Source organism: Carex rostrata, chromosome 29 (genome assembly GCF_964058835.1).
Source record: "Carex rostrata chromosome 29, lpCarRost1.2, whole genome shotgun sequence".
Classification (NCBI taxonomy): Eukaryota; Viridiplantae; Streptophyta; class Magnoliopsida; order Poales; family Cyperaceae; genus Carex; species Carex rostrata.
In genome coordinates, this window is record NC_135946.1 from 4,025,302 (window position 1) to 4,050,384 (window position 25,083).

At 33.7% G+C, this 25,083-nt stretch overlaps 2 protein-coding genes across 4 annotated transcripts; both read left to right on the forward strand.

Moving 5' to 3' along the window:
• The first annotated feature begins 5,028 nt into the window (after nucleotides 1–5,028).
• LOC144546347 (hydroxycinnamoyltransferase 4-like) lies at nucleotides 5,029–8,090 on the forward strand. The gene is made up of 2 exons (XM_078294891.1): nucleotides 5,029–5,529; nucleotides 7,034–8,090. The coding sequence occupies exons 1-2, from the start codon at nucleotides 5,125–5,127 to the stop codon at nucleotides 7,940–7,942; spliced, it is 1,314 nt and encodes a 437-aa protein (XP_078151017.1). The 5' UTR covers nucleotides 5,029–5,124; the 3' UTR covers nucleotides 7,943–8,090.
• A 2,349-nt stretch (nucleotides 8,091–10,439) lies between these two features.
• LOC144546053 (wall-associated receptor kinase 5-like) lies at nucleotides 10,440–24,882 on the forward strand. Of its 3 annotated transcripts, none has more exons than XM_078294599.1 (3): nucleotides 10,440–11,405; nucleotides 11,715–11,864; nucleotides 23,498–24,882. In XM_078294599.1, the coding sequence occupies exons 1-3, from the start codon at nucleotides 10,481–10,483 to the stop codon at nucleotides 24,655–24,657; spliced, it is 2,235 nt and encodes a 744-aa protein (XP_078150725.1). In that variant the 5' UTR covers nucleotides 10,440–10,480; the 3' UTR covers nucleotides 24,658–24,882. The 3 variants fall into 3 exon arrangements, with proteins under 3 accessions (XP_078150725.1, XP_078150724.1, XP_078150727.1); XM_078294598.1 differs by lacking the exon at nucleotides 23,498–24,882 and adding an exon at nucleotides 13,811–15,218; XM_078294601.1 differs by lacking the exons at nucleotides 10,440–11,405; nucleotides 11,715–11,864 and adding exons at nucleotides 20,381–21,317; nucleotides 21,536–21,691.
• The last annotated feature ends 201 nt before the right edge of the window (nucleotides 24,883–25,083 follow it).

Here is a 25,083-nt window from a genome sequence, read left to right on the forward strand (position 1 = left end):
AGCAAATTAGCCACAGCCTATATATATATATATATATATATATATATATATATAATCTCCTACTCCAGTTCTCCAGTTCGATAAGGAAGTTTGCTATATAATGAAAGACACATGTGTAAAAGAAAATAAAGAAATGCTTGCTATTATTCAGCATTGTCCAAGAGTCAACGAAATACCAATTTCATCCAACGATCTAACTGGTAACATGATTAGTTGTCAGCATGTCAGTGCATTGACAAATTAATTATAAATTATTTATGATCATTTTTGCACAAAAACATTTAATAATTTTTCCTTAAGAATTGATTATTGGGAAAAAATGATTGATCATGCCTAGCAATTTTTAACATGTATTACTTTTCTCCTTTTCATAAAAATTATTGCTTTCCTTTAATAATTGGAACCAACAACAACTAATTAATGAGCGTCAAAGTTCTACTTTCTAATAAAGGCCAGAATTTGTTTGGATGAAGATGCCCTTTAATAAAGTAACACTAATGGAATTCATCTTTATTCGAGATGTTGTTTTGATTCCGTTTAAATTGTATGTAATACTCTAAATCACAATATTCTTAACTACTTTTTCTATTATCAAAACACAATAACTTTCTCAAGACCCACAAAACTCAATTAAAAACATCATAATACTAACTATATTTGTTCTACCTAGATTTATTAAACATATAACTCACACTAACTTATCAATGACAATAAGATTCTAAGCATATAAGTTCTCTTGACAAGCATGTTTGGATCACAACGCCTCTTGTTTCTTGGAAAACTCTAACATAAAAGTTATTATTATTTTTTTTTTGTGAGACAAAACATGGATCTAGCCTTCCAAATTTCAATGTTCATAGGAGCCTCCCAATCTGGATTTCAAACTAATGATCTCGCATACGGATAATATTGTCTTTTGCCACAAGATCAAATGCTGGTTCTTCAAAACATGAAAGTTGTAGAATATTTTGTAAAGTTTCAACAGAACTTTAAATTACATTACTTGCATTGGAGCTCCTATTGAAGCAGATATGGCCAAAATACAATGACGTGTCATCCTGAAGCGTCGACGACATTTCGTGTGTTTTTTACTATGTCATTCTGTTATGTTGAAGCATCCCAAACATATCATGGCCTGTTGAAGCATTCCAGATAGTATTATAGCATGTTGTTGGAACGGTGAGACCTATCAGTTGAAGGAGCATCGTAACGATATAATTTAAATGATGTTAAAGACTACATGCTTTACTATCTTAATATCATATTTTGGAAATTATAAAAGCCGGTAGTACTAGATTCCTTAAAAAATATATATATAAAATAGTGAGTCAAATGGAAAACACGAGGCGAATAATAGAGAGATGAAGAAGAATATATTCATAGAAATGCAGAGGTGAATATTCGGATATTTGTCATAATTGTGAATGCTTGTAAACCAACATTTCGCAATCTATAATTAGTTGAAGTATATATTAAGTATTTATAGTGGAACTATTATTTAGAAATTTTTTATTTTATTAAACATGGGAACGATGGATGCATGTGTATGAACACGAACAAAATATGGCCGGAGTTGGAAAAAATGCTATGTAGGATAGCTTTCGCTATAGCTATGCTATTCACGATTGCTTTTTTTTTTTTAACCTTCCCGCGATGATGCGATAATCACTATTTATAACCTTGATATTAATGTTAACTTGATTCTAGTTTGCTTTTTGTGTCTAGAATATTTGGAGTGCGTATCCTCTGAGATTTATCAAATTTTACATGACCGACGTGTCCGGTGTTTATCCGGGGATAGCGTAGGGGATCAATTGCTTTGAAACTGATCAAATGGATCAATATCATATGGATCATCAAGTTGGAAAAACCTTTCATCAATTTCAACATTTGTTTCTGGAAGTTCTGATTAAACTATAAATGGATTTTAAAAAAAAAAGAAGACATTTTAGCAAACCTCCAAGATTCCTGGCGGTTCTATTCAGAAGTGAACCGCCAGGTAACTTGGTAGTTGGAAAGTTTAAAAATAAAATAAAATTGAGGGCATTTTTGCAAATTTTTTTAATTGAGGTATTAAAAAGTTGGAATTTAGAATGATAAATATGAAAATTCAATGTTTTTAGACAAAACTGTTTTGTGAACAATTCATTTATCTACTTGTAAATTTACGAATAATTTAGAAAAGTTTTGAGGCCATCACTGGAATATATTAATTATGTAAAGTTTATTCAAGAAGGTTGTTAGAATCCTTGAGGACATGTTAATAAACCTTCTCATCAACTTTACAATCCGAAAACTACACGATCCAGATGCAAATATTAAAAAAAAAAAAAAAATTCCAAATCAGATACAATTTGTGATTTAGTGAGTTTTGAAGGAACTAACTTAGCTTTTAGTTCATTCTTTGTTCTTAATTAGATCTTTTCTAGTCTTAATTCATGTTCTAAGGAATCTTGCTATATAATGAAAGACACGTGTAAAAGAAAGTAAAGAAATGCTTGCTATTATTCAGCACTGTCCAAGAATCAATGAAACACCAATTTCATCAAACGATCGAACTGGTAACATGAATGGTTGTCAGCATGTCAGTGCATTGACATATTAATTATAAATTGTTTATGACCATTCTTGTACCAAAAAAATTAATAATTTTTCCATAAAAATTGATTCTTGGTAAAAAAATGATTGATCATGCCTAGGATTTCGCAAATTAAGAGTATTTTAATTGCAGTAAAATCTAGCTAGCAAGTTTTAACATGTATTACTTCTCTTTTTCATAAAAATTATTACTTTCCTTTAATAATTAGAACCAACAAGAACTAATTAATGCGCGTCAAAGTTCTACTTTCTAATAAAGGCCATAATTTATTTGGATGAAGATGCCCTTTAATAAAGTAACACTAATGGAATTCATCTTTATTCGAGATGTTGTTTTGATTCCGTTAAAATTGTATGCCATACTCTAAATCACAATATTCTTAAGTACGTACTTTTTCTATTATCAAAACACTAACTTTCTGAAGACCCACAAAACTCAATTAAAAACATCATAATACTAACTATATTTATTCTACCTAGATTGAGTAAACATACAACTCACACTAACTTATCAATGACAATAAGATTCTAAGCATATAAGTTCTCTTGACACGCCTTTTGTTTCTTGGAAAACTCTAACATAAAAGTTCTTATTTGTTTTATTTAGAGAAAGACAGAGATCTAGCCTTCCATATTTCAATGTTCATAGGACTCCACAATTTGAATTTCGAACTCATAATTTCCCACACAAAAAAAATTGCATTTTGTCACTAGATCGAAGAATTGTTCTTCAAAACATGAATGTACGTTGTATAATATTTTGTAAAGATTCCACAGAACTTTGAATTATGTTACTTGGAGTTTCTATGAAGAAGTATTGACCAAAACACAACAAGGTGTCATTTTGAAACATATTATTTAGACGGTGTCAAAGACTATACATGCTTTACTATCTTAACATCATATTTTGGAAATTATAAAAGCGCCGGTAGTGCTAGATTCATTAAAAATAATTAAAAAACTAGTTTGTCTAATGAAAAACACAAGGTGAATATTAGAGAGATGAAGAAGAACATATATTTAGAAATGCAGAGGAGAATATTCGGATATTTGTCATAATTGTGAATGAAAAAAATAAATCTAAATGCTTTTAAGCCAACATTTCTCAATCTATATTAATAATAGAAGTACAAATAAGTATTTATTGGCATTAGTTACACATTTTAATTTGGAGTTTTAGTAGATGGATATTAAGATAGTGTTTCTAAATGATGACATTAATGAAACAATTTATATGGTGTAACTAGAAAACTATGTGTCAGGAGACGCAAAGTCTATGGTGTGCAAACTTAAGAAATTCATCTATCAACTAAATAAAGTGTTTCAACAATGGTATTGCAAAATCATAGTGAGATTATCTCGTTTGGTTTTGAGATAAATTTATTGAATGAATTTATATACCTTAAGTTTTGTGGGAGTGAGTTTGTATTTCTGATTTTATATGTGGATATCATATTGCTTGTCAATATCGATATAAATATATTGCAAGAAACTAAAAACTTTCTAATAAAAAATTCAAAGATGAAAGATTTTAGTGATGCATCATTTAGCCTAGGGATTGAAATATTAATAAGGGTTAAGATCAAAAAGTATTCTAAGATTTGATTGGAGAGAATTATTTATGTAAAAATTATTAATCTTATAGGTATAAATACTCCTATTCTTAGATATAAATGCTTCTGTGGATGAAGATTAATACTTTAGAAGAAGAAAAATCAGTGCTGGAGCTTTTGTGATTCCGAAAATAGTTATGAAAGTTAAGTGTAAGAATAAATTATCAGGATCCTAAAGAAAAACACTTATTTCTTTGTTTAGTAATCTTGGATATAAATGTGATGTTTTATATTCCAAGACTACTTAACAAAGACTACTAAACAAAGAAGTAGACTTCCTATATTTTTCTTCCTTGGCCCATGGTGGTTCTATCGATCTCCGTAGTCTTCATACTGTTGTTAGCATTAGTTTGGCATTATTTTTTTGGTTTCATATATAATATTATGGTGCTGTCGTTGGTATCAGAAAAAAGGAGGAAGAACAAAATAAGTGACTGCTGAATGTCTCTAAAGACACACTAATTTATCTGTATTCAACACGAACTGATGCAAAAGAAAACGAAAAAAAAAAAAAAACCAATTACGAAATAATGCCATCTGCTCAAGAATGCAATATGGTTGATTAAATTGTGCAAATTAATTAATTAAGGGTCGGGTAAAATCAACCGAAAAGAGGTTTCGCAATTCTGTAAGATTTTTTGTGCGCATGAATTCTTTTTTTTTTTCTGTGCTTTAAAGTTAAATATGCAATAAATGAATAAATAAATTGAGCAGTAATTCACCTCTTCACCAAAAGAATATTTTGTTAATAATTTACGAAGAGAGATATTTTGTTGATTTGAAAAAAAAAAGGAGAAAGAGTATATTATCCTATTTATATATATACTGTCAACAAGACTAGATAAGGGACACCGCCTCCATTATTTAGCACCATCCATTCATACCAAGTTAAGAGAACTTGATAAGCCAAAAAATGGTGCAGGTAACGCAATCCACTATAGTAACCCCATCAGGTGAAACCCCAAAGCACAAAATCTACCTTTCGAACCTTGATATAGTTGCAGCTCGTGGCTACACACCGACGATCTATGTGTACCCTTCAACCGGCAAACAAGATTTCTTTCCCGCTGAGGCATTCAAAGCCAGTCTGGCCAAGGCACTGGTGATCTTCTACCCACTGGCCGGTCGGCTGAGCCGAGACCCAGAGACCAGCAGACCAGAGATCGACTGCACCGGAGAGGGAGTACAATTTTTCACGGCTGATTTGGACGCAACGGTTGATGATTTCAAGGATTTCACACCGTCAACAGAGATGAGGAAGAAGCTTGTACCGGTGGTCAATTCCGCAGACCCTCCTTGCATCATAATGGCGATCCAGGTTTGTTCATATATGATACTTTCTACTTCCTTTTTTGTTCACCTTTTTTTTTTTTCTTTTTTTTTTTGAACAAACACTGCCGTAAGTATCAGTGTGCCAGTAATTAGTAATACAACTTGTAAGTTAAGTGGTTCATATTAATGGAATGGACAATCTTGCTTTGTTATAAAAAAAAATAGTAATACTAGTCTTTGAAATGTATTTAGATGGACTTTCATATATGGTTTGGAAAATCGGCCGATTCCGAGTTGACTCGGCCGAGTCGGACCGGAATCGGCCGGAGACGATCTGATTTTTTCCGAGTTAACTCGGGTATATAAGTTATATACAGAAAATTGACAAAATTGAGGCTAAATCGAAACAATGAACTGAATTTTCATTCATTCTCTTCTTTCTAGAGCAGAAGTACATTGTTTTAGTTATTCAATTGGACCAATTTTGGAATTTTTTGCAATGACAAGAGATGATTTGGGGAAATCGCGACTCAGAACGGAGGAGGAGGAGGTTAAATTCTTATAAAATATTGAATAGACTTGGTGTACGTATGGTATACTGTATTGTTTTGAAAATATAACATGGTTTACGGTGGACCATGTTCAAGCCGATTATAAAATATGAAAGAGTGAAATCAGCGGATCGATGCACAAAATGTCATATTAAGCACTAATGCTATTTTTTCGTTTATACCAAACTTACTATTAATAAATGCTGTCCCATTTAATTTAATATTGATCATGCTATTAAATAGACAGTGATTTATTTTATTATTATTATTATTATTTGACTAAAGTAAATAGTGCATATAGTTGTTGACAATAGTAATTTATTTTATTTTATTTTTATTTTTACTTAAGGAAAATAAAATATTAATTGTTTATGAAATAAAATATTTTCTATGAAGATAAGTTAATGCATATAAAATAAAATATGGAAATGTAAAAGTTAAAATTAAACAATTTATTTGTCTTTTGTGAATTTATTAAGCTTTTTTATTATTTTATGGAATAGTCTATTATATTTAATTTCTAAATTAGATAAATATTAATTTTATAAGTAATACACTATAAATTTGATTGTTATCCGTTCAAATTTAATTATTATGAGGGTTATAATGTGTTATTTGACAAATTTAGTACAAAACGTGCTTTTGGTAAAAAAATCCGAGTTTCCGTTTCGATTCAGCCGATTCTGACCGATTCACCTGATTTCGATTCCCCAGTCAAATAACCAATTCCGAGTTTCAGAACCATGCTTTCAGTGTTGTTTAAATTTTCTTGCCTGAACGTCCGTCTATATATTGTTCATTAATTTCTTGATTGTTTGCATTTTTCCTCAATCTTATTAATGTTAATTATGTCTTGTTTGTTAATTTTTTTTTTTCAGTTTTTATTGTTTGTTTGCACTTCTCCACGATTTTCCTATGTATGTATATGTATGCAATATTTGTTTAGTAATATATATAAATGTAACTCACCAATCTGTTTTTTCTTCTTTTGCAAAGCAGATGACTCGCCTCAGATGCGGCGGCATAATCCTTGGCTTTGCAAACCACCATTACATCATTGACGGCCGCAGCGTCATCCTTTTCATCAAGACATTATCTTCCTTTGCCCGTGGCGACGCAAGCACCATCCCTACTCCCTTGTTTGACCACTCCCTCCTCCGGGCCCGCTCCCCTCCTTCTGTTTGCTTTGACCACTCCGATTACACCCCAAAAGTTAATCAATCCAAAGGTCCGTCAAACACCTCCTCGCAGGTCGTATGTTCCAATCTCAAACTCACCAAAGAACAAATCCACTTATTGAAAATCCTCGCGGGAGGAGAGAGGGTTTCTACTTTCCGTGCAGTAGTTGCACACTTGTGGAAATGCACCTGCATTGCAAGGGGACTGGCCTCTGATGTAGAGACCCAACTCATCCTGCCTGTTGACATAAGTGGCCGCTTCAAGCCACCACTCCCCGTAACTTACTTTGGTAACACAACGGTCCGTACCAAAGCTGTAGCTAAGGTCAAGGACCTTATGTCTAACACGCTTGAATTCACTGCAAATTTAATACAAAATGCGGTCGACAACATCACTGACGAGTTTGCAAGGTCACTTATCGACCACCTGGAGTCAACAGATTTAGAGGTTCTAGGCAAGAGTAGTGCAATGAGTAACACGAGCTTGACGGCAATAAGTTGGCTCAGTTTTCCCATGTATGATGCTGATTTTGGTTGGGGTGAACCAACACTAATGGCACGTGCCGAGATGTACGGAAGTGGGTTCCGGCAATGGATGGCAATGAGTTATCTATCTAGGGTTCCGGCAATGGATGGCGGGATATCGATGATGGTCGGACTGGAGCCTGATAGCATGCAATGCTTCAAGAAAATATTGTACGACGAGATTGAGGCTCCAAAGTCCTACTAGCTACATTATGCACGCAGCCTAATTTAGGCTAGAAACTGTGTACATTATTGGGCTCCTTTCGGCCTTGTACCTATGTATTAATGGAAATAAAAAACCGAATAAACTGAAATATAATCTGCATTGTATTTCTTTTTTGGGAAAATTTCTAGTGTGCCCATGTACAATTTTGAAATAGCCAATTTCCCCATCAAACTACCATAATATCCAAAATCTCCATCGAATCTTAGCTTAAAACTTGAATTGACCAATATGTCCTTCAATTTTAAATGGAGGTCTTCTCTACTCCTAATTATCTTTCTTCTCTATACTTTATATCAGATATTTACTCCAACGGTAGTTTCCTCTCATTCCTTCCCTCCAACAACAGTTCTCAAGTCCTTTGTCATTCTCTTCAATATTATTCTTTTTTTCTCCGTCGATTTCTGGTAAAAGGGAAGTTTCAGTATAACATCTCCAGCATATCCTGACTACTATAATACCACGCAAATATTTTTGAGATCCAATCCTCTATTTGTCCAGAGAGAATCTGGACCGTTGATTTCATAAATCTCAGCCGCTCATCAAAACAGATCTCAATCTCAGCCTTTAATAAATAATTATGATTTTATACACCTGTTTCATGTTGTCAAACGTGTAGAAATCTAACTTTAATTAAAATCATATCCACTACATGACATAGTAATTCAAGGATCTCCACGTGTTTTGCTTTCTCTCCACGCTCTCCACGCGTTTTCCCTTCTCTCCAATCTCCACGCGAATACCCTTTCATTTTCCGACGACGCCACACAGAAGAACTCTTTTGGTTGTCCCGAAAGCCACAAAAAAAAGAAAAAAAGAAAAGAAAGAATAACACCGCCGCACCTCCGGTTCTTCGATCAGAGAGGGGCAATTTGAATTTCAGGGAGGGGCAGAGGTTAGAAAAATATATTTTTACAACTATTTTTGAAAATCTAGGGAGGGGCAGCTGACCCCCCCTGTGCTACAGTGGATCCGCCCCTGCTTTCATACACGATGCCCATGGACACATTTGCTCAACTGTGTGTCATTAGCATTTCCAAGTATGCATAGTGGCCTTTTCTATAGTAGTGAAGTATTAATTTTTTGTTAATGATTAGACCCAACAACTAATTATATGCGTCAATGTTTTACTTTCTAAAATTTTTCCTGAAGATTCCCACTAATAAAGTGAAACTAATGGAGTTCATCTTTATTCGAGATGTAGTTTTGATTCCATTTAGCCGTTCAATATTCTCATCTACTTTTTCTATTCATAAAACACACTAAATAAGTTTCTTCGGAAACACAAAAGACATTTCAAAACACCAGAATATTAACCATATTGTTTCTCCTTGACACGTCATAAGTTCTCAATCTATTAGTGGAAGTTTGAAGTACAGTTGAATTATTATTAAGGAAACAAGGTTATTTATACTTTTTATTAAACATGGGTTCAACGCATGCATGTGCTTATACACACAACGAAATTACTACTGCGTGGGGCTTAATCAAGGTTTAGGGTTTAGGTTTTAGGGTACTAAACTTAGCCATTGGAAAAAGTTTCTCGAATTATATTTTAACTGATATAGCTACATATATCATAGTTGGGAATAAATCTGCTACAATCCTTCATGAGTGAATGGTAACCCAACAATCTCTCCTTCTCCGAATCCAACTATTGAATTGTTTCGAGATATGTGCACATAAAAGTTCTGAAGAAAGTTGCTTTGAGATTTGTTCTTAAAAAAATAGATGGTTGGATTCAGAAAAGGAGAAATTATAGGGTTACTATTCACTCCAGAGGATTGTAGCAGATTTATTTCCATCATAGTTTCATTATACTAAACTGACTATATTTCCATATCGGGTTGACACGTGTCGTAAACAATAGCAACAGTGAATTTGGTGAAGATTCGTTCTGTAATGAAGTGAAATTACTGGAGTTCATCTTTATCGCAATGTATTTTTGATTCCACTTAAATTGAATACAATACTCTGAATCACTTAGCCGTTGGACCATTAAATATTATAAACTACGTTTTCAATTCTCAGAACACACTTGTTAAAGATATATTCATTAAAATTATTGAAGCGGGTAGTTCTAGATTCATTAAAAGAGATGAAGAAAAAGATTTATTTAGAAATTTAGAAGAGATTATTAGGATTTTTTGTAATTTTTGTGACAGAATTTTTTTTTTTTAAATGCATGCTTGTTTGCCAACATTTCTCAATCTATTCTTTAAACTTCGGATCGATTGATGAATGCATTTGTATGAACACGGTGAATTTAATATGTTTTCGGGTATTGATCCCCGGCCAAGTCCCAAGTCTTGGTCTTTGCCATGGGATAAGGTTTCGATCCCATTATCCGATGTTGTATCCACACACGACACATATATTCCAACTGATAGCAACTACTCAACTTTGGAATATGAAGTTGTGCATATGTTTTATATATAAAGATCGTCGAAGGGCAGTAATAGAGCATCCATCCATTGATAGAAAGTAGATAAAACATTAGTGGATTACTTTTTAATTTATATGATGAGCGAAACAAAAAGGAACACTGTATTGCCAATGATATTAATCCAACTTCTCCTCCTGCAGTTGAGAGGCACTGCATTAGCGAAGAACACCATCGCTCTACCTGGATGCCCAGAAAGCTGCGGTGGAATTCCCATCCCTTACCCTTTCGGCATTGGCCGAAACTGCTCCCTGTCTGAAAAATTCAATGTCGATTGTGAAATATCTTCTGATAACCTACATAATGACTCAAATCCATTCCTTGAAATTAATTCTGAGGTTGAGATTCTGAATATAAGCCTGTCATTGGGCCAGGTACGTACAAAGAATGTTATATATTCACAGTGCTACCCCAAAGATTCTCACGTAATATATTATCATGGCCTTAACCCAAATAGTCCAGCAGGCTTGTTCTATGGTGACACACCATTCCAGCTCAACACCGAGAAGAACAAATTTACAGTCATTGGGTGTAATACACTTGCCTTTCTTCGTCTTGACTCCCATAGTAATTTCTCAGTAGGGTGCCTTTCTATGTGTGATAGCCTTGATACCCTGATTCACTATGGATCCTGCTCTGGAATTGGTTGTTGCCAGACAACTATCCCCAAAGATGCACACCGGTTTGATGGTGACTTTGACCCATCGTACACCAACTCGGAGGTATATAACTTTAGCAAATGCAGCTATGTTATGGTGGTGGAGGAGGCTGAGTTCAAGTTTAATACCACCTACGTCACCACTGATGAGCTGAGTAATGCTACTCTGCCAATGGTGTTCGACTGGGCCATAGGAAACACGACATGCGAAGAAGCACAGACTAACAAATCGTCCTATGCATGCATTAGCAATAACACTGCGTGCAGAGACGGAGGTCGTGGTTATCTCTGCAATTGCTCCGATGGTTATCAAGGCAATCCTTACCTTCATGGAGGGTGCCAAGGTCTTTCGATCTTTAACTCTCTCTTGCCCTTTATCTCTTTTTTAATTTTTTTTTTCATCTTTTATAATCTTTGTGGTGGCTGACACGCCGAATGGCAAGGCAAAATTGGCCGATTCCGAATTGACTCGGCCGAGGCAACCCGGAATCGGAGCCGACCAAGCCGATTCTAATCTATTCATCCAATTCTGATTCCACAGTTAAGTGACCGATTCCGATTTTGCCTTCTATGCTGTCCAGCATATACAAAAAAATAAACAGAGAGAATTCATAATTATGCAGGCTTATAGATGTTGTGTCATATCCATGCAGACATAGACGAATGTGCCAACCAAAATGCATGCACCAAGCCAGGAAAATGTCACAATTTACAAGGAGGATATCGGTGCTCTTGTCCTTCCGGTTGGCGTACTAATCATAACAATCCAAGAGAATGCAATCTCAGCATCGCACTGGTTATAGGTATGTTATTACTTTTTCAGGATAAATAACTTTCATCAAGTTTTGAATGTTGTTACAAGTATATAGAGAAGGTTAGAGAGCAAGGATTGCTTTTCAGGATAAATGAAAAATAAATACAGTTTGCTGAAACCATAGTTCAAAAAATCGGCCGATTCAACTTGGAATCGGACGGGACCAAGCCGATTTTTGTCCGATTCTCGGGTTTGTGCGATTTTTTTCAAAAAAAATTGATGAACAGTGACGGAATTGGCCAATTTTCTGATTTTCCGGCTGAGTTACACCGATTCAAGTCGATTTAAAGCAAATTGAGCCGATTTAAAGAAAAAATATTTTCAATCTACTAACCTGTGCCGATTCAAGGCGGAGGAGAAAGAGGAAATAGGGTCTATGCGATTCTTGGGTCTGTGCAGCAAAAGTATATTGTTTTAGTACTTTAATCGGGTCAATTTTGAATTTTTGCAATGTCAGTCGAAGAATTTGAGGGTGTGGCGAAAGGATTTGGGAGAGTCGGTACATAATTATAAAATATTGAATAGACTAGGTGTATGTGTGACGTACTACTTTGTTTTGGAAATATTAATGGTTTATTGTGGACCATGTACAAGCAGATTGTTAAATAGAAAACAACTATTCTGAACGCATATTCAGCGCTAACATATATAGTATGCTAACATAGTATTTGTTTTATTAATACCAAAATTAATGAAAACATTTAATGCCACATTTAATATTGATTATGCTATCTAAGGAAACATTTTATGTAATGGTACAAATTTGGACAAACTCCTTTAATTTTGTAAAGATCACAATTAAGGATAGGAAAGTTTTGTTACTGTTATCCGTTTATACAAAATTAACCAAAATCATTTTATATATTGATAATATTTACTATTTTTGTATTACAATATAAAATACTTCAACAAATTTACATATTATTTAAATTATAAGAACAGATTGAATTACTGTGTATAATCATACTATATGAAATTAATTATCTGCAAAAATATTATTAATTAATTTTATTATAAATGCTAATATATTTTTATTGTATTATATTATAATAGTGTATATTTTAGTGTAATCTTGTTTTAACATTATTTTATGAAAAATTATTATTTTTATTAATTTTCTGATTTTTTAGTACAAAATAAGTTTCTGTCAAAAATATCCAAGTTTCCGATCCGATTTAGCCGATTCCAACCGATTCCAACCGATTTTTCCGATTCCAATTCCATGGTCAAGTAACCGATTCCAATTCCGATTCCGATTTTCAGAACCATGGCTGTTACTATATTGCCTACATAGATTGAGGCGGAAAAATCTGATCGCAACAACCCATCTGACACACTCGAAATTTAATCATATATTTTTTCTTGAAAAGTCACTCACCCAAAGTCTGAATTACAAAATTTGGGGTCAAATTAACTTTCCAACCATCAAACAGCAATGCCGTGAACACAATTATAGCAACACCAAGCACCATTAGCTCTTAAAGTCTTTGCATGATCTCTCTCCAGTGCCTGTTTAGAGACATAAATAATGTTACACTTTTTTGGCAGTGTAGCATTTGGAGACTGGTAACTCTATGTGCCACTTGAACCTGCAATTTAGAAATTCGAACACTTATTTTTACCATTTTGTTCCAAAAACGACGTACTGTTGTTAATATCACAAAAAACAAATAATCATATCAACAAAAAAAAGTTTACGTTGACAACAGATCATTAACAATTGATCTATCAGATCGTCATTTGTTTTCTTTTCTGGATTGAGTGAGCTAATGAAAATAAAATAGAAGTTCAGTTACTGATAGGATCGAGTTATGCAACTCCTTTTAACGTAGCGCATAGTTTAATAGTTTAGTCACCTATGAAATAGTTCATATATAAAAGGATGGAAAATAATTATTCCTTTCTTTCTCTAACTTGCTTTATTTATGTATGCAGGTACGACGATAATGCTGGGATTTATAGCTGCTTGTAGCATTATTTTAGTATATTTTGTTATAGCCAAGCGCATCCAATTGTTTGAAAAGAAAAAACAGGAAAAGTTAAAACAGAAGTTCTTTTTTCAAAATCGGGGGTTATTTCTACAACAACTACTTGCTTCAAATGAAGATACAACCGAAAAAATGAGAAATTTTAGATTACAAGAGCTGGAGAAAGCAACAAACAATTTCGATAATGCACTCATTATTGGTCGGGGAGGTCATGGAGAAGTTTATAAAGGCATTTTGTCCGACCAACATGTTGTGGCCATCAAAAGGTCCAAAATTGTTGATCGGACTGAAATCGATCAGTTCATAAATGAAATGGTCATTCTCTCACAAGTCAACCATAGGAACGTTGTCAAACTCTATGGGTGTTGCTTAGAGACCGAAGTCCCATTGCTTGTTTATGAGTTCATTTCAAACGGCACACTTTTTAACCATCTCCATGTAGAGCGACATTGTTCCTTGACATGGAAGCATCGGTTAAGAATTGCTCTTGAGGCTGCAGGAGCAATTTCCTATCTTCATTCATCAGCCTCTATATCGGTATTTCACAGAGACATAAAATCGTCAAACATTCTATTGGATGATTATTTCACAGCAAAAGTGTCAGATTTTGGGGCCTCAAGATCTGTACAAATAGATCAAACGGGCGTGACCACAGCTATCCAAGGTACATACGGGTATTTAGACCCCGAGTACTATAGCACTGGCCGGTTAACCCAGAAAAGTGATGTCTACAGCTTTGGTGTCATTCTAGCTGAATTGCTAACAAGACAAAAACCACTAATCTCCTCTAGGGTGTTTGAAGGAGGTAGTTTGATTGCATATTTTAATGCTGCTATGAAAGAGAACCATCTCTTTGAGATTTTAGATCCCCAAGTTGTGAACGAGGGGCACCGAACAGAAATCGAAGCTGTTGCCAACCTTACAGAATTGTGCCTGAGATTGAAAGGAGAAGAAAGGCCAACTATGAAGGAAGTGGAGGTACAGCTTGAGGTATTGTGGCAACACAACCGACATCCAAAACATCCATCAAGGTCTCAAAGTTTGGATAATAGGCAGCTTATGCTACATGACGACAACACAGAGATTGATGCAACGTCCATCCAATGTAGTTTCGATCAAGAGCCACGGTCATCATCAGATTTTCCTCTCAGTAAATGAACTCTTTTTATTATAAATAATGTCAGTATTTATCCAATTTTAGTTACAGTGTAAGTTGCTCATTACTTCATAATTGTAGTTCTGTATCTTTTCTTATATTCCTCAATAAATTGTGTATTATTGTAAATTTTTTTCTTTCTATGATACTATTGATGTACTTATTTAGCTAATGTAATTTGAATATTTTGTTTGAGTAATTTTGAATCTTATTTATTCTGGAGTGTATCTATTCCTAATTATTTATCAATAATGAATTTTAAGCAATATTAATGCTACAATATAGTGGTGGATCTGTAATAATTCAGGCTCGGAGCTTAACCCCACAAACTCCAATTTAGCTTTAGTTCATTCCTTGTTCTTAATTAGATCTTTTCTAGTCTTAATACATGTTCTAAGGAAGCTTGCTATATAATGGAATTAAGACACGTGTAAAAGAAAATAAAGAAATGGTTGCTATTTTTCAGCACTGTCCAAGAATCAATGAAACACCAATTTCAAAACACGATCGAACAGGTAACATGATTAGTTGTCATCATGTCAGTTCATTGACATATTAATTATAAATTGTTTATGACCATTTTTGTACAAAAACATTTAATAATTTTTCCTTAAGAATTGATTCTTGGGAAAAAAATGATTGATCATGCCTAGGATTTCGCAAATTATGAATATTTTAATTGCAAGTAAATCTAGCTAGCTAGCAAGTTTTAACATGTATTACTTTTCCCTTTTTCATAAAAATTATTTCTTTCCTTCGATAATTAGAACCAACAACGAACAAATTAATGCGCATCAAAGTTCTACTTTCTAATAAAGGCCAGAATTTATTTTGATGAAGATGCCCATTAATAAAGTAACACTAATGGAGATCATCTTTATTCGAGATGTTGTTTCGATTCCGTTTAAATTGTATGCAATACTCTAAATCACAATATTCTTAACTACTTTTTCTATTATAAAAAAACAATAACTTTCTAAAGACCCACAAAACTAAATAAAAAAAAAAAATCAAAAACTCTTAACCTACAATTCTCTTGAAACGCATGTTTGATCACAATGACTCTTATTTCTTGAAAAACTCTACCATAAAAGTTATTATTATTTTCTCTTTTGAGAGAAATCATGTATCTAGCCTTCCAAATTCCATTGTTCATAGGAGCCTCCCAATCCGGATTTCAAACTAATGATCACCCATACAGATAATATTGTCTTTTGGCACAAGATCAAATCCTGGTTCTTCAAAACATGAAAGTTGTGCAATATTTTGTTAAGTTTCAACAGAAATTTAAATTACATTACTTGGAGCTCCTATAGAAGTTATGGCCAAAATACAATGACGTCTCATCCTGAAACATCGGCGACATTTCGTGTGTTTTTTACTATGTCATTCTGTTATGTTGAAGCATCCTGGACGTATCATGTCCTGTTGAAGCATTCCATATAGTATTATAGCATGTCGTTGGAACGGTGAGACCTATCAGTTGAAGGAGCATCGTAACGATATAATTTAAATGATGTTAAAGACTACATGTGCTTTACTGTCTTAATATCATATTTTGGAATTTATAAAAGCCGGTAGTACTAGATTCCTTAAAAAAATATAAAATAGTGAGTCAAATGGAAAACACGAGGCGAATAATAGAGAGATGAAGAAGAATATATTCATAGAAATGCAGGGGAGAATATTTGGATATTTGTCATAATCGTGAATGCTTGTAAACCAACATTTTTGCAATCTATTAGTTGAAGTATATATTAAGTATTTGTAGTGGAACTATTATTTAGAATTTTTTATTTTATTAAACATGGGAACGATGGATGCATGTGTATGAACACGAACAAACTATGGTCGGAGTTGAAAAAAATGCTATGTAGGATAGATTTCATTATATCTACGCTATTCACGATAGTTTTTTTTAACCTTCCCGCGATGATGAGATAATCATTATTTATAACCTTGATATTAATGTTAATCTTGATTCTAGTTTGCTTTTTGTATCCAGAATATTTGGAGTGTGTATCCTCTGAGATTTATCAAATTTTGTGTGACCGACGTGTCCGGTGTTAATCCGGGGATAGCGCAGCGGTTCAATATTATTTGTGCTTTGAAACAGATCAAATGGATCAAATCATATGGATCATCACGTTGGAAAAACCTATCATCAATTTCATCATTTGTTTCTGGCAGTTCTGATTAAACTATAAATACATTTAAAAATAAAAAAATACATTTTAGCAAACCGCCAAGATACCTGGCGGTTCTATTCGGAAGTGAACCGCCAAGTAACCTGGTAGTTGGAAAGTTTAAAAATAAAATAAAATTGAGGGCATTTTTACAATTATTTTTAATTGAGGTATTAAAAAGTTGGAAATTAGAATGATAAATATAAAAATTTAATGTTTTTAGGCAAAACTGTTTTGTGAACAATTCATTTATCAACTTCTAAATTTAAGAATAATTTAGAAAATTTTTGAGGCCATCACCGGTAAATATTAATTATGTAAAGATTATTCAAGCAGGTCGTTAGAATCCTTGAGGACATGTTAATAAACTTCTTATCAACTTTACAATCTGAAAACTACACGATCCAGATGCAAATATTAAAAAAAAAAAAAATTCCAAATCAGATGCATGCAATTTGTGATTTAGTGAGTTTTGAAGAAACTTTCTTAGCTTTTAGTTCATTCTTTGTTCTTAATTAGATATTTTCTAGTCTTAATTCATGTTCTAAGAAAGCTTACTATATAATGAAAGACACATGTGTAAAAGAAAATATAGAAATGCTTGCTATTATTTATCACTGTCCAAGAATCAATGAAACACCAATTTCATCAAACGATCCAAACTGGTAACATGATTAGTTGTCAGCATGTCAGTGCATTGACATATTAATTATAAATTGTTTATAACCATTTTTGTACAAAAACATTTAATAATTTTTTCTGAAGAATTGATTCTTGGGAAAAAATGATCGATCATGCCTAAGATTTCGCAAATTAAGAATATTTTAATTGCAAGTAAATCTAGCTAGCAAGTTTTAACTTGTATTACTTTTCTCTTTTTCATAAAAATTATTACTTTCCCTTAATAGTTAGAACAAACAATTAATTAATGCGCGTCAAAGTTCTACTTTCTAATAAAGGCCAGAATTTATTTGGATGAAGATGCCCTTTAATAAAGTAACACTAATGGAGTTCATCTTTATTCGAGATGTTGCTTTGATTCCGTTTAAATTGTATGTAATACTCTAAATCACAATATTCTTAACTACTTTTTCTATTATCAAAACACAATAGCTTTCTGATGACCCACAAAACAAAACTCAATTAAAAACATATAACTCACACTGACTTATTAATGACAATAAAACTCTAAACCTACAAGTTCTCTTGAAACGCATGTTTGATCACAACGACTCTTGTTATTCAGAACTTTAGTGATTAAACCTTCACAAATATGATGGCTGAAAACAAAATGAAAAGTAGAGTGAAAATGAAGAGACAAAGCAGAAGGTGAGAAGGTGAGCACAGCGAGGGGGGCAATTGGTACAACAAATTAATTTTGAGCAGACTTGGTTGAAAAAGCGAGAACAAAGACTACACAGTTTGAAACTATAAATTTGTGTTTGAAGATTAGTGATAACCATACAAATTGAATACTGAACAGTGCATGTTACGAATGTTGGTGACAAACCATGTACCATTATGTACTATCATTCAGTATTATAAAACTGTGAACAAAAATTGGTGACTTCCATACACGGTTTGTTACTAATGGATCGTGTGGGTACGTATGAGCTTTTTTCACGCAAGCACCTCTTATTACACTGTTAATGTGCATTTTTTTCTCGTCCATGTATGATATACCGTATGGTCACATTTTCTGTACTAGTGTTCCAAGCTTAGTTATGACAAGTACATTTTTTTTTGGCATCACATGTTTTTCATTTTAATTAGAAAAAAATCTCTATGATTTCCAGTAGGGCCCACAAATGACTCAGCTTAGACTAGTATACGAGTCTAGAATTTTGTCTTGCAGTGTTGAGATAGTCCAGAGATGCGCGCAAACGAAATTTCAAGGATAACCTAAGGCATTAAATTCAGCTGACATTATTTGTGGGTAATGAGATTCCTTTCATTTGGACAGATGATTCAATTTTTTTTTTACTTCTTTATTGATAGTGTGGTAATTAGTATGAAGTTACCTGACCTGAGGTCGATGGTGTATATCTATCTCAAGTTGGTGAATCAAATTTTTATTTTTCTTAAATATTGAAAAAATTTGTGAACATTGTGTTGGGGTTAAATCTAGAAATGCAGAATACCTGTACACCCCGTACCAACTACAAGAAACAAGCAATAGACCCAATAAACCGTATACCAAGTATAACTGAGAAATTAGAGACAAATGTAACTTTGCATAGAACCAAACACCAACAATAGAGAAAAGATGTTACCGCGAGATAGATTGAGTCCAACAAGCATATGAGAGAACAAAAACAAAGATAAGGTGGTTCGGTCGAGCCTACTTCACCGGGAGAAACACGATCAACAAACTTCACTGTTAAACAAGAAATTACAAGGAATACAAGCAAGAGCAGAACTAGAAAACTTCATAATAGAGGAGGTTGAAAATTAAAATGCATAAATGTAGCAAATGGAATTTGAACCCAAGACCTCATCTACCGGATAAAGTTCTAACCACTAGACAACAAGTAAACATTTGGTTATTATTGAGAGAGGTTAGACTATATAAAAAGTTCTAAAAAAATAAAATTTAATTAAATTTCAATAAATATAACTAAAATTTTAAAATCATAGGGGTGGCTTAGCCACCTTTCTAATACACTAAGATCCACTCCTTGATACAAGAGTGTTTCAATTGTTAGCACAAGCAATCACTATATCTCATAATCTCTCTTCCTTTCTTTCTCTCTTTCTCACTTTCTGTCTTGCACAAGGAGTAGCCACCACTAATCAGCTTAGATCACAAGAGATATAAAGAGAACAGTGAGGGAAATTGGACGGGACTGATTGGGCCTAATAAACCCAGCACATTGATGAAAAGTGTGCTGCGATTATTATTACAAACTAGTAACATTAAAAGTAGTTTGGAATAATTAAAACGAATAAAAAGCAATATTGACTCGTCATTTTGATAATCTTGGTCAGTCCATTATTAAGCGCGTCATTTTGAAGAGGTCATTTCGGAAAGCCGTAATTCATAAAGACTAGCAAATAGGGATTTAGAGTTGTGGTCCACTAAATAATTGACTCATTAATTTATTCAATTATCCACGTGCAAATATATTCTTTATAAATAGTGTCGAAATGCTGTAATGTGACATCGATCCATTAATATAAACTAGAAAAAATATTAGTAGATTTCCCGTTTATAATGGCGGTGGCAATGATAGTAACCCAATTTCTTCTCCTCCTCCACTTCAAAACTGCTGAATCTGCGAAGAGCACCTTTGCTCTGCCCGGTTGCCCAGACAACTGCGGTGGAATTCCCATCCCTTACCCATTCGGCATTGGCCGAAATTGCTCCCTGTCTGCAGAATTCAATGTCAATTGCCAACCATCTCATGATTCTAACACTACTATAATTCCTTTCCTTTGGGGTTGGAATTACCCCATTCTGAATATAAGCCTGTCCTTGGGCCAGGCACGTGTAAGCTTCCCCACAGCATCTCGCCAGTGCTATAATAGAAAGGCAAAGAAAGAGCAGGGCATGTGGTACGAAATAGACACTAGTGACTCATCATTCCGGATCAACACTGAAAAGAACAAATTTACAGTCATTGGGTGTAATACGCTTGCCTATCTCCGTCTTGACTTTACTACTAATTACTCAGTAGGGTGCCTATCTTCGTGTGATAGCCTAGATACCCTGAATAAATATGGATCCTGCTCTGGAATTGGTTGTTGCCAGACAGCTATTCCCAAAGAAACAAACAGTTTTTATATCCATTTTGATGATAGATACAACAACTCGGATGTGTATCATTTCAATCCTTGCAGCTATGCTATGGTGGTGGAGGAGGCCGAGTTCAAGTTCCGAACCAATTACGTTACCACTATGCTGAATGAGCATGATATCGATAATAAACTATGGCCTATGGTGTTCGACTGGGCAATAGAAAACACGACATGTGACATAGCACTGAAAAACAAATCCACCTATGCATGCAGAAGCGATCACAGTAGCTGCTTTAATGTCAGTGGTGTCGGCTATCTCTGCAACTGCTCCGTTGGTTATGAAGGCAATCCTTACCTTGATGGAGGCTGCCAAGGTCACACACTCTCTCTCTCTGATACAGATGCATGCACAATCTCACTCTCTCGTGCTTGTGCTTTCTTTATCTTTTATTTTTATTTTTACTTTTTTATAATGCCAGAGTTGGCACCCTCAACGATTGCCTATCATATTAAAAAAACATAGATTATTCATAAATATGGTACAGTAATATGTAGGCATCTAAGATAATGTGGCATATATTATCTCTTGCAGACATCAACGAATGTGTCAACCAAAATGCATGCTCCAAGCCAGGAAAATGTCACAATTTTCAAGGAGGATATCGCTGCTCTTGTCCTATCGGTTGGCGTAGTAATCATAACAATCCTGGTCCGGCAGAATGCGCTCTCAACATTGCACTAGTTGCAGGTTTGTTATTACCTTCTCAAGATACATAACTTCCATGAATTTTTGAAAGTTGTTACAAGTATAGAAATAGAGCCAAACGAAAAAATTATTAATACCCTCAAAAATGAAAAAATTATCAAATTTGCTCTGATCGCTCAAACGTGGGATGACCAGCTTTATTCACCAGCTGCCCCGTCTTTGGGCAGTCACCTTCTTTTTTATTTTTTATTTTTTATCAAACCAGCCAGTGGCAGGGCAGTCAGATACAGTATTTTTTTTTAGAGACCTTAATAATTTATATAAATAAAAATGAGAAATAAAAAATATTCAATTTGATAGCAAACATTCATTTCGAACAATTCTTTAATTTATAATCTTAACAATTTTGAAAATCTTTAAAAAGAAAAATTTAATTTAAAATCTGATGTTATAGAAGACCTATATTATCCATATATCATGTCTATAAAAAAAGAAGTAATGAGATTTTGTACATGCTTCACTGTATGCCAAATGATTTGGGATTTTAGTGATTTAAAAATAATATTTTTCTTATTTTACAAGTCATCTTTTCTTCAGTAATTTGTTTTGGAGACGGACCGAAATTTTAACAAAATTATCAAAATTATAATGATTAAAGACAGTTGGATAAGATACCAATCTATCTGTGATAAAGTTAGTTTATTTTTTAACATAACGATTCATTTTCATCTCTTTTTTAGCAAGAGTATAATGTTATGAGCGAGTTAATTTATAGCTCCGTCGATGGAAAAGTAGCATACACTACTAGAATCTATTTTATATTTTATTAAGGTGGATATGATAACTTAACAGTGTTGGTGTTCAGGGTAATAATTCTCTGCAAGATAACCATTGTCCTAGGGATAACTTACCCGGCCCGACATTAGTCATTTCTTTATCCATGGTTTTAAAACAAATTCTAGTGGTACTAATTTAGAATAACAATTTAATACATTCTAACTTTTCAAATATGAAAACTAATTTGAGCCGCTATCATTTCTTCGGCTGCCTTCTGTAGACTAGCTCCATGCACTAGTTAAATTTCATATTTTCGTTGATTTCGTACTTCCGTTAATTCTTTAATGTTATATCGGTCAAATTTTGTTGATTTCATATTTTCGCTGATTTCATATTTTGTTGATTTCAATTTTAAAAACAAAATTATATCACAAACGTGAGGAAAATTTGTCAACATCCTAAAATATAACTTTTTTATTTACAAAATTATATCACAGGCATGCAAAACTATACCGCATATCAACAAAAAAATATTTGAAGTCTAGTAGTGATTCTCCATCGTGTTACAAAAACATTTGATCGTCCCTGCCGAGGAAAAAACCAGCAATCATTAAACTTCCACTATTTAATATTATAATTAATTAACATCCAGGTATGTGAAACTTTTAAGTTCTTTCGATTGACAATCGACATATGCCTACTTAAAAATATTGAATAAATGCAACACAATTGACGTCTACAACAATGTAGGAGAGAGAACCTTGACAGCTTCTGTCAAGTTCTCACAAAAAACAATGTAGGAGAGAGAGAAACAACAATGTGACATTCCACTCAATAAAAAGAGCGAGGGAGAGGGAGATTGATCAAGGTCTAGGAGCATATCCAAATGTTTAAAAACAGAAGTTCCATAACAGGTTCCCTTTAATTGAAAGCTAAAAGATAACACATATATACCACAAGGTATGACATTGACCAAAAATGAAGTTATATACATATACAAGTATTAACTAGGAGCAATAATTATAAATATTCCAACAGAAGATTAAAGCAAGTCTACACTAAATAATGTAGGAACTGCTGCCGGTATTGCTGCTTTATTATTTCTTGGGGTTGCCATATATGTGTTCCGGGAGAGAAGAAACCTTTCAAAATTAAAAGAGAAATACTTTCAACAACATGGGGGATGGATTCTGTTGGAGAAGATTAAATTAAACCAAGGGTTTGGTTTTACTATCTTCACGAAGCAACAGGTAGAACAGGCAACAAACAATTTTGCCAGTGCAAATATTCTTGGCTATGGAGGCCATGGCACTGTCTACAGAGGAACTCTAAGAGATCAAACAATTGCCATTAAAAAGTGTAAGATAGTCGATGAGAGAAAAACGAAAGAATTTGGAAAAGAGATGCTTATTCTCTCACAAATTAACCACAAGAACATTGTAAAAATCTTAGGTTGTTGTCTAGAGGTCGAGGTTCCAATGCTTGTATACGAGTTCATCCCAAATGGTACCCTATATCATTATATCCATTATAAAAAACAAGGATCACATATTTCTCTTGAAACCCGTCTAAGGATTGTGCATGAATCTGCAGAAGCACTTGCTTACTTGCACACTTTTGCATCACCTCCAATTATCCATGGAGATGTGAAGTCTGCAAATATTCTTTTGGACCAAAATTACATGGCAAAGGTGTCAGATTTTGGAGCCTCAATACTTGTTCCGACAGATGAAGCACAATTTGTTACACTTGTACAAGGAACGTATGGGTACCTAGATCCAGAATACATGCAATCTGGCCAACTGACAGACAAGAGTGATGTGTACAGCTTTGGTGTAGTTCTGTTGGAGATTCTAACCAGCAAGCCTGTAGTTGATTTTGATGCACCGGAAGAAAAAAAGAATCTTTCGTCTCGCTTCCTCTCTTGTATGGAAGAGAACAAAATGCAAGAGCTTCTAGATGATGAAATTAAACATGAAGATGATATGCAATTAATCAAGGCAGTTGCTGAACTGGCTAAGGAATGTCTAAGTATGAAGGGGGAGGACCGACCTATGATGAAAGATGTAGCCGAAGAACTTCTTCGAGTAAGCAAGCTCAAGCAGCATCCTTGGGGCCAAGAGTACAATACCGTAGAAACAGAGACTATGCTCAGTGAACGATCCCAACCTGACATAGAGATTGAGCATACAAGCATGGAAGTGGAGGAGATCATTTCCATCGGTCGTTAATTAACGTTCATTTCTTCAAGTGTTGTCCTCACAATAACGCATACATCTCTTGTCCTATTTATGTCGGCTGTGTATTTTATTCTCAGTAATTTCTCATTATTATCAAATTTCTCATTATGTAGTAATTTGACTTTTTGTATTGTATCGTATTAGGTTGTTCCGAATGCTTTCTCTTGTATTTTATGGCATTGTATTGTATTATGTTGTAACTTTTGATTTTCTTCCTGCTTGAGTTTGTATAATTCTGTCATCTTTCTTCCAATGTATATAATCATATTAGGTACCAAGATATGTAACTGGAAATAAAATTAATCCTAACAAAGACTACTTCTTTACTAATATGGTATTATGATGTAATGTGATTGCTTGTTACCCTTGCACAGAAGTATCCTTGAGCAAGAAAATATCAGATTTCAAGCTCTTCGA

What these genes read in the sequence shown, in the direction of transcription:
- LOC144546347 (XM_078294891.1), top strand. Translation starts at nt 5,125, where the DNA reads ATGGTGCAGGTAACGCAATCCACTATAGTAACCCCATCAGGTGAAACC. An exon ending in GCATCATAATGGCGATCCAG is followed by an intron (nt 5,530 to 7,033) that starts GTTTGTTCATAT and finishes TTTGCAAAGCAG; the next exon opens with ATGACTCGCCTCAGATGCGG.
- LOC144546053 (XM_078294598.1), top strand. Translation starts at nt 10,481, where the DNA reads ATGATGAGCGAAACAAAAAGGAACACTGTATTGCCAATGATATTAATC. An exon ending in CCTTCATGGAGGGTGCCAAG is followed by an intron (nt 11,406 to 11,714) that starts GTCTTTCGATCT and finishes ATATCCATGCAG; the next exon opens with ACATAGACGAATGTGCCAAC. An exon ending in CAGCATCGCACTGGTTATAG is followed by an intron (nt 11,865 to 13,810) that starts GTATGTTATTAC and finishes TTATGTATGCAG; the next exon opens with GTACGACGATAATGCTGGGA.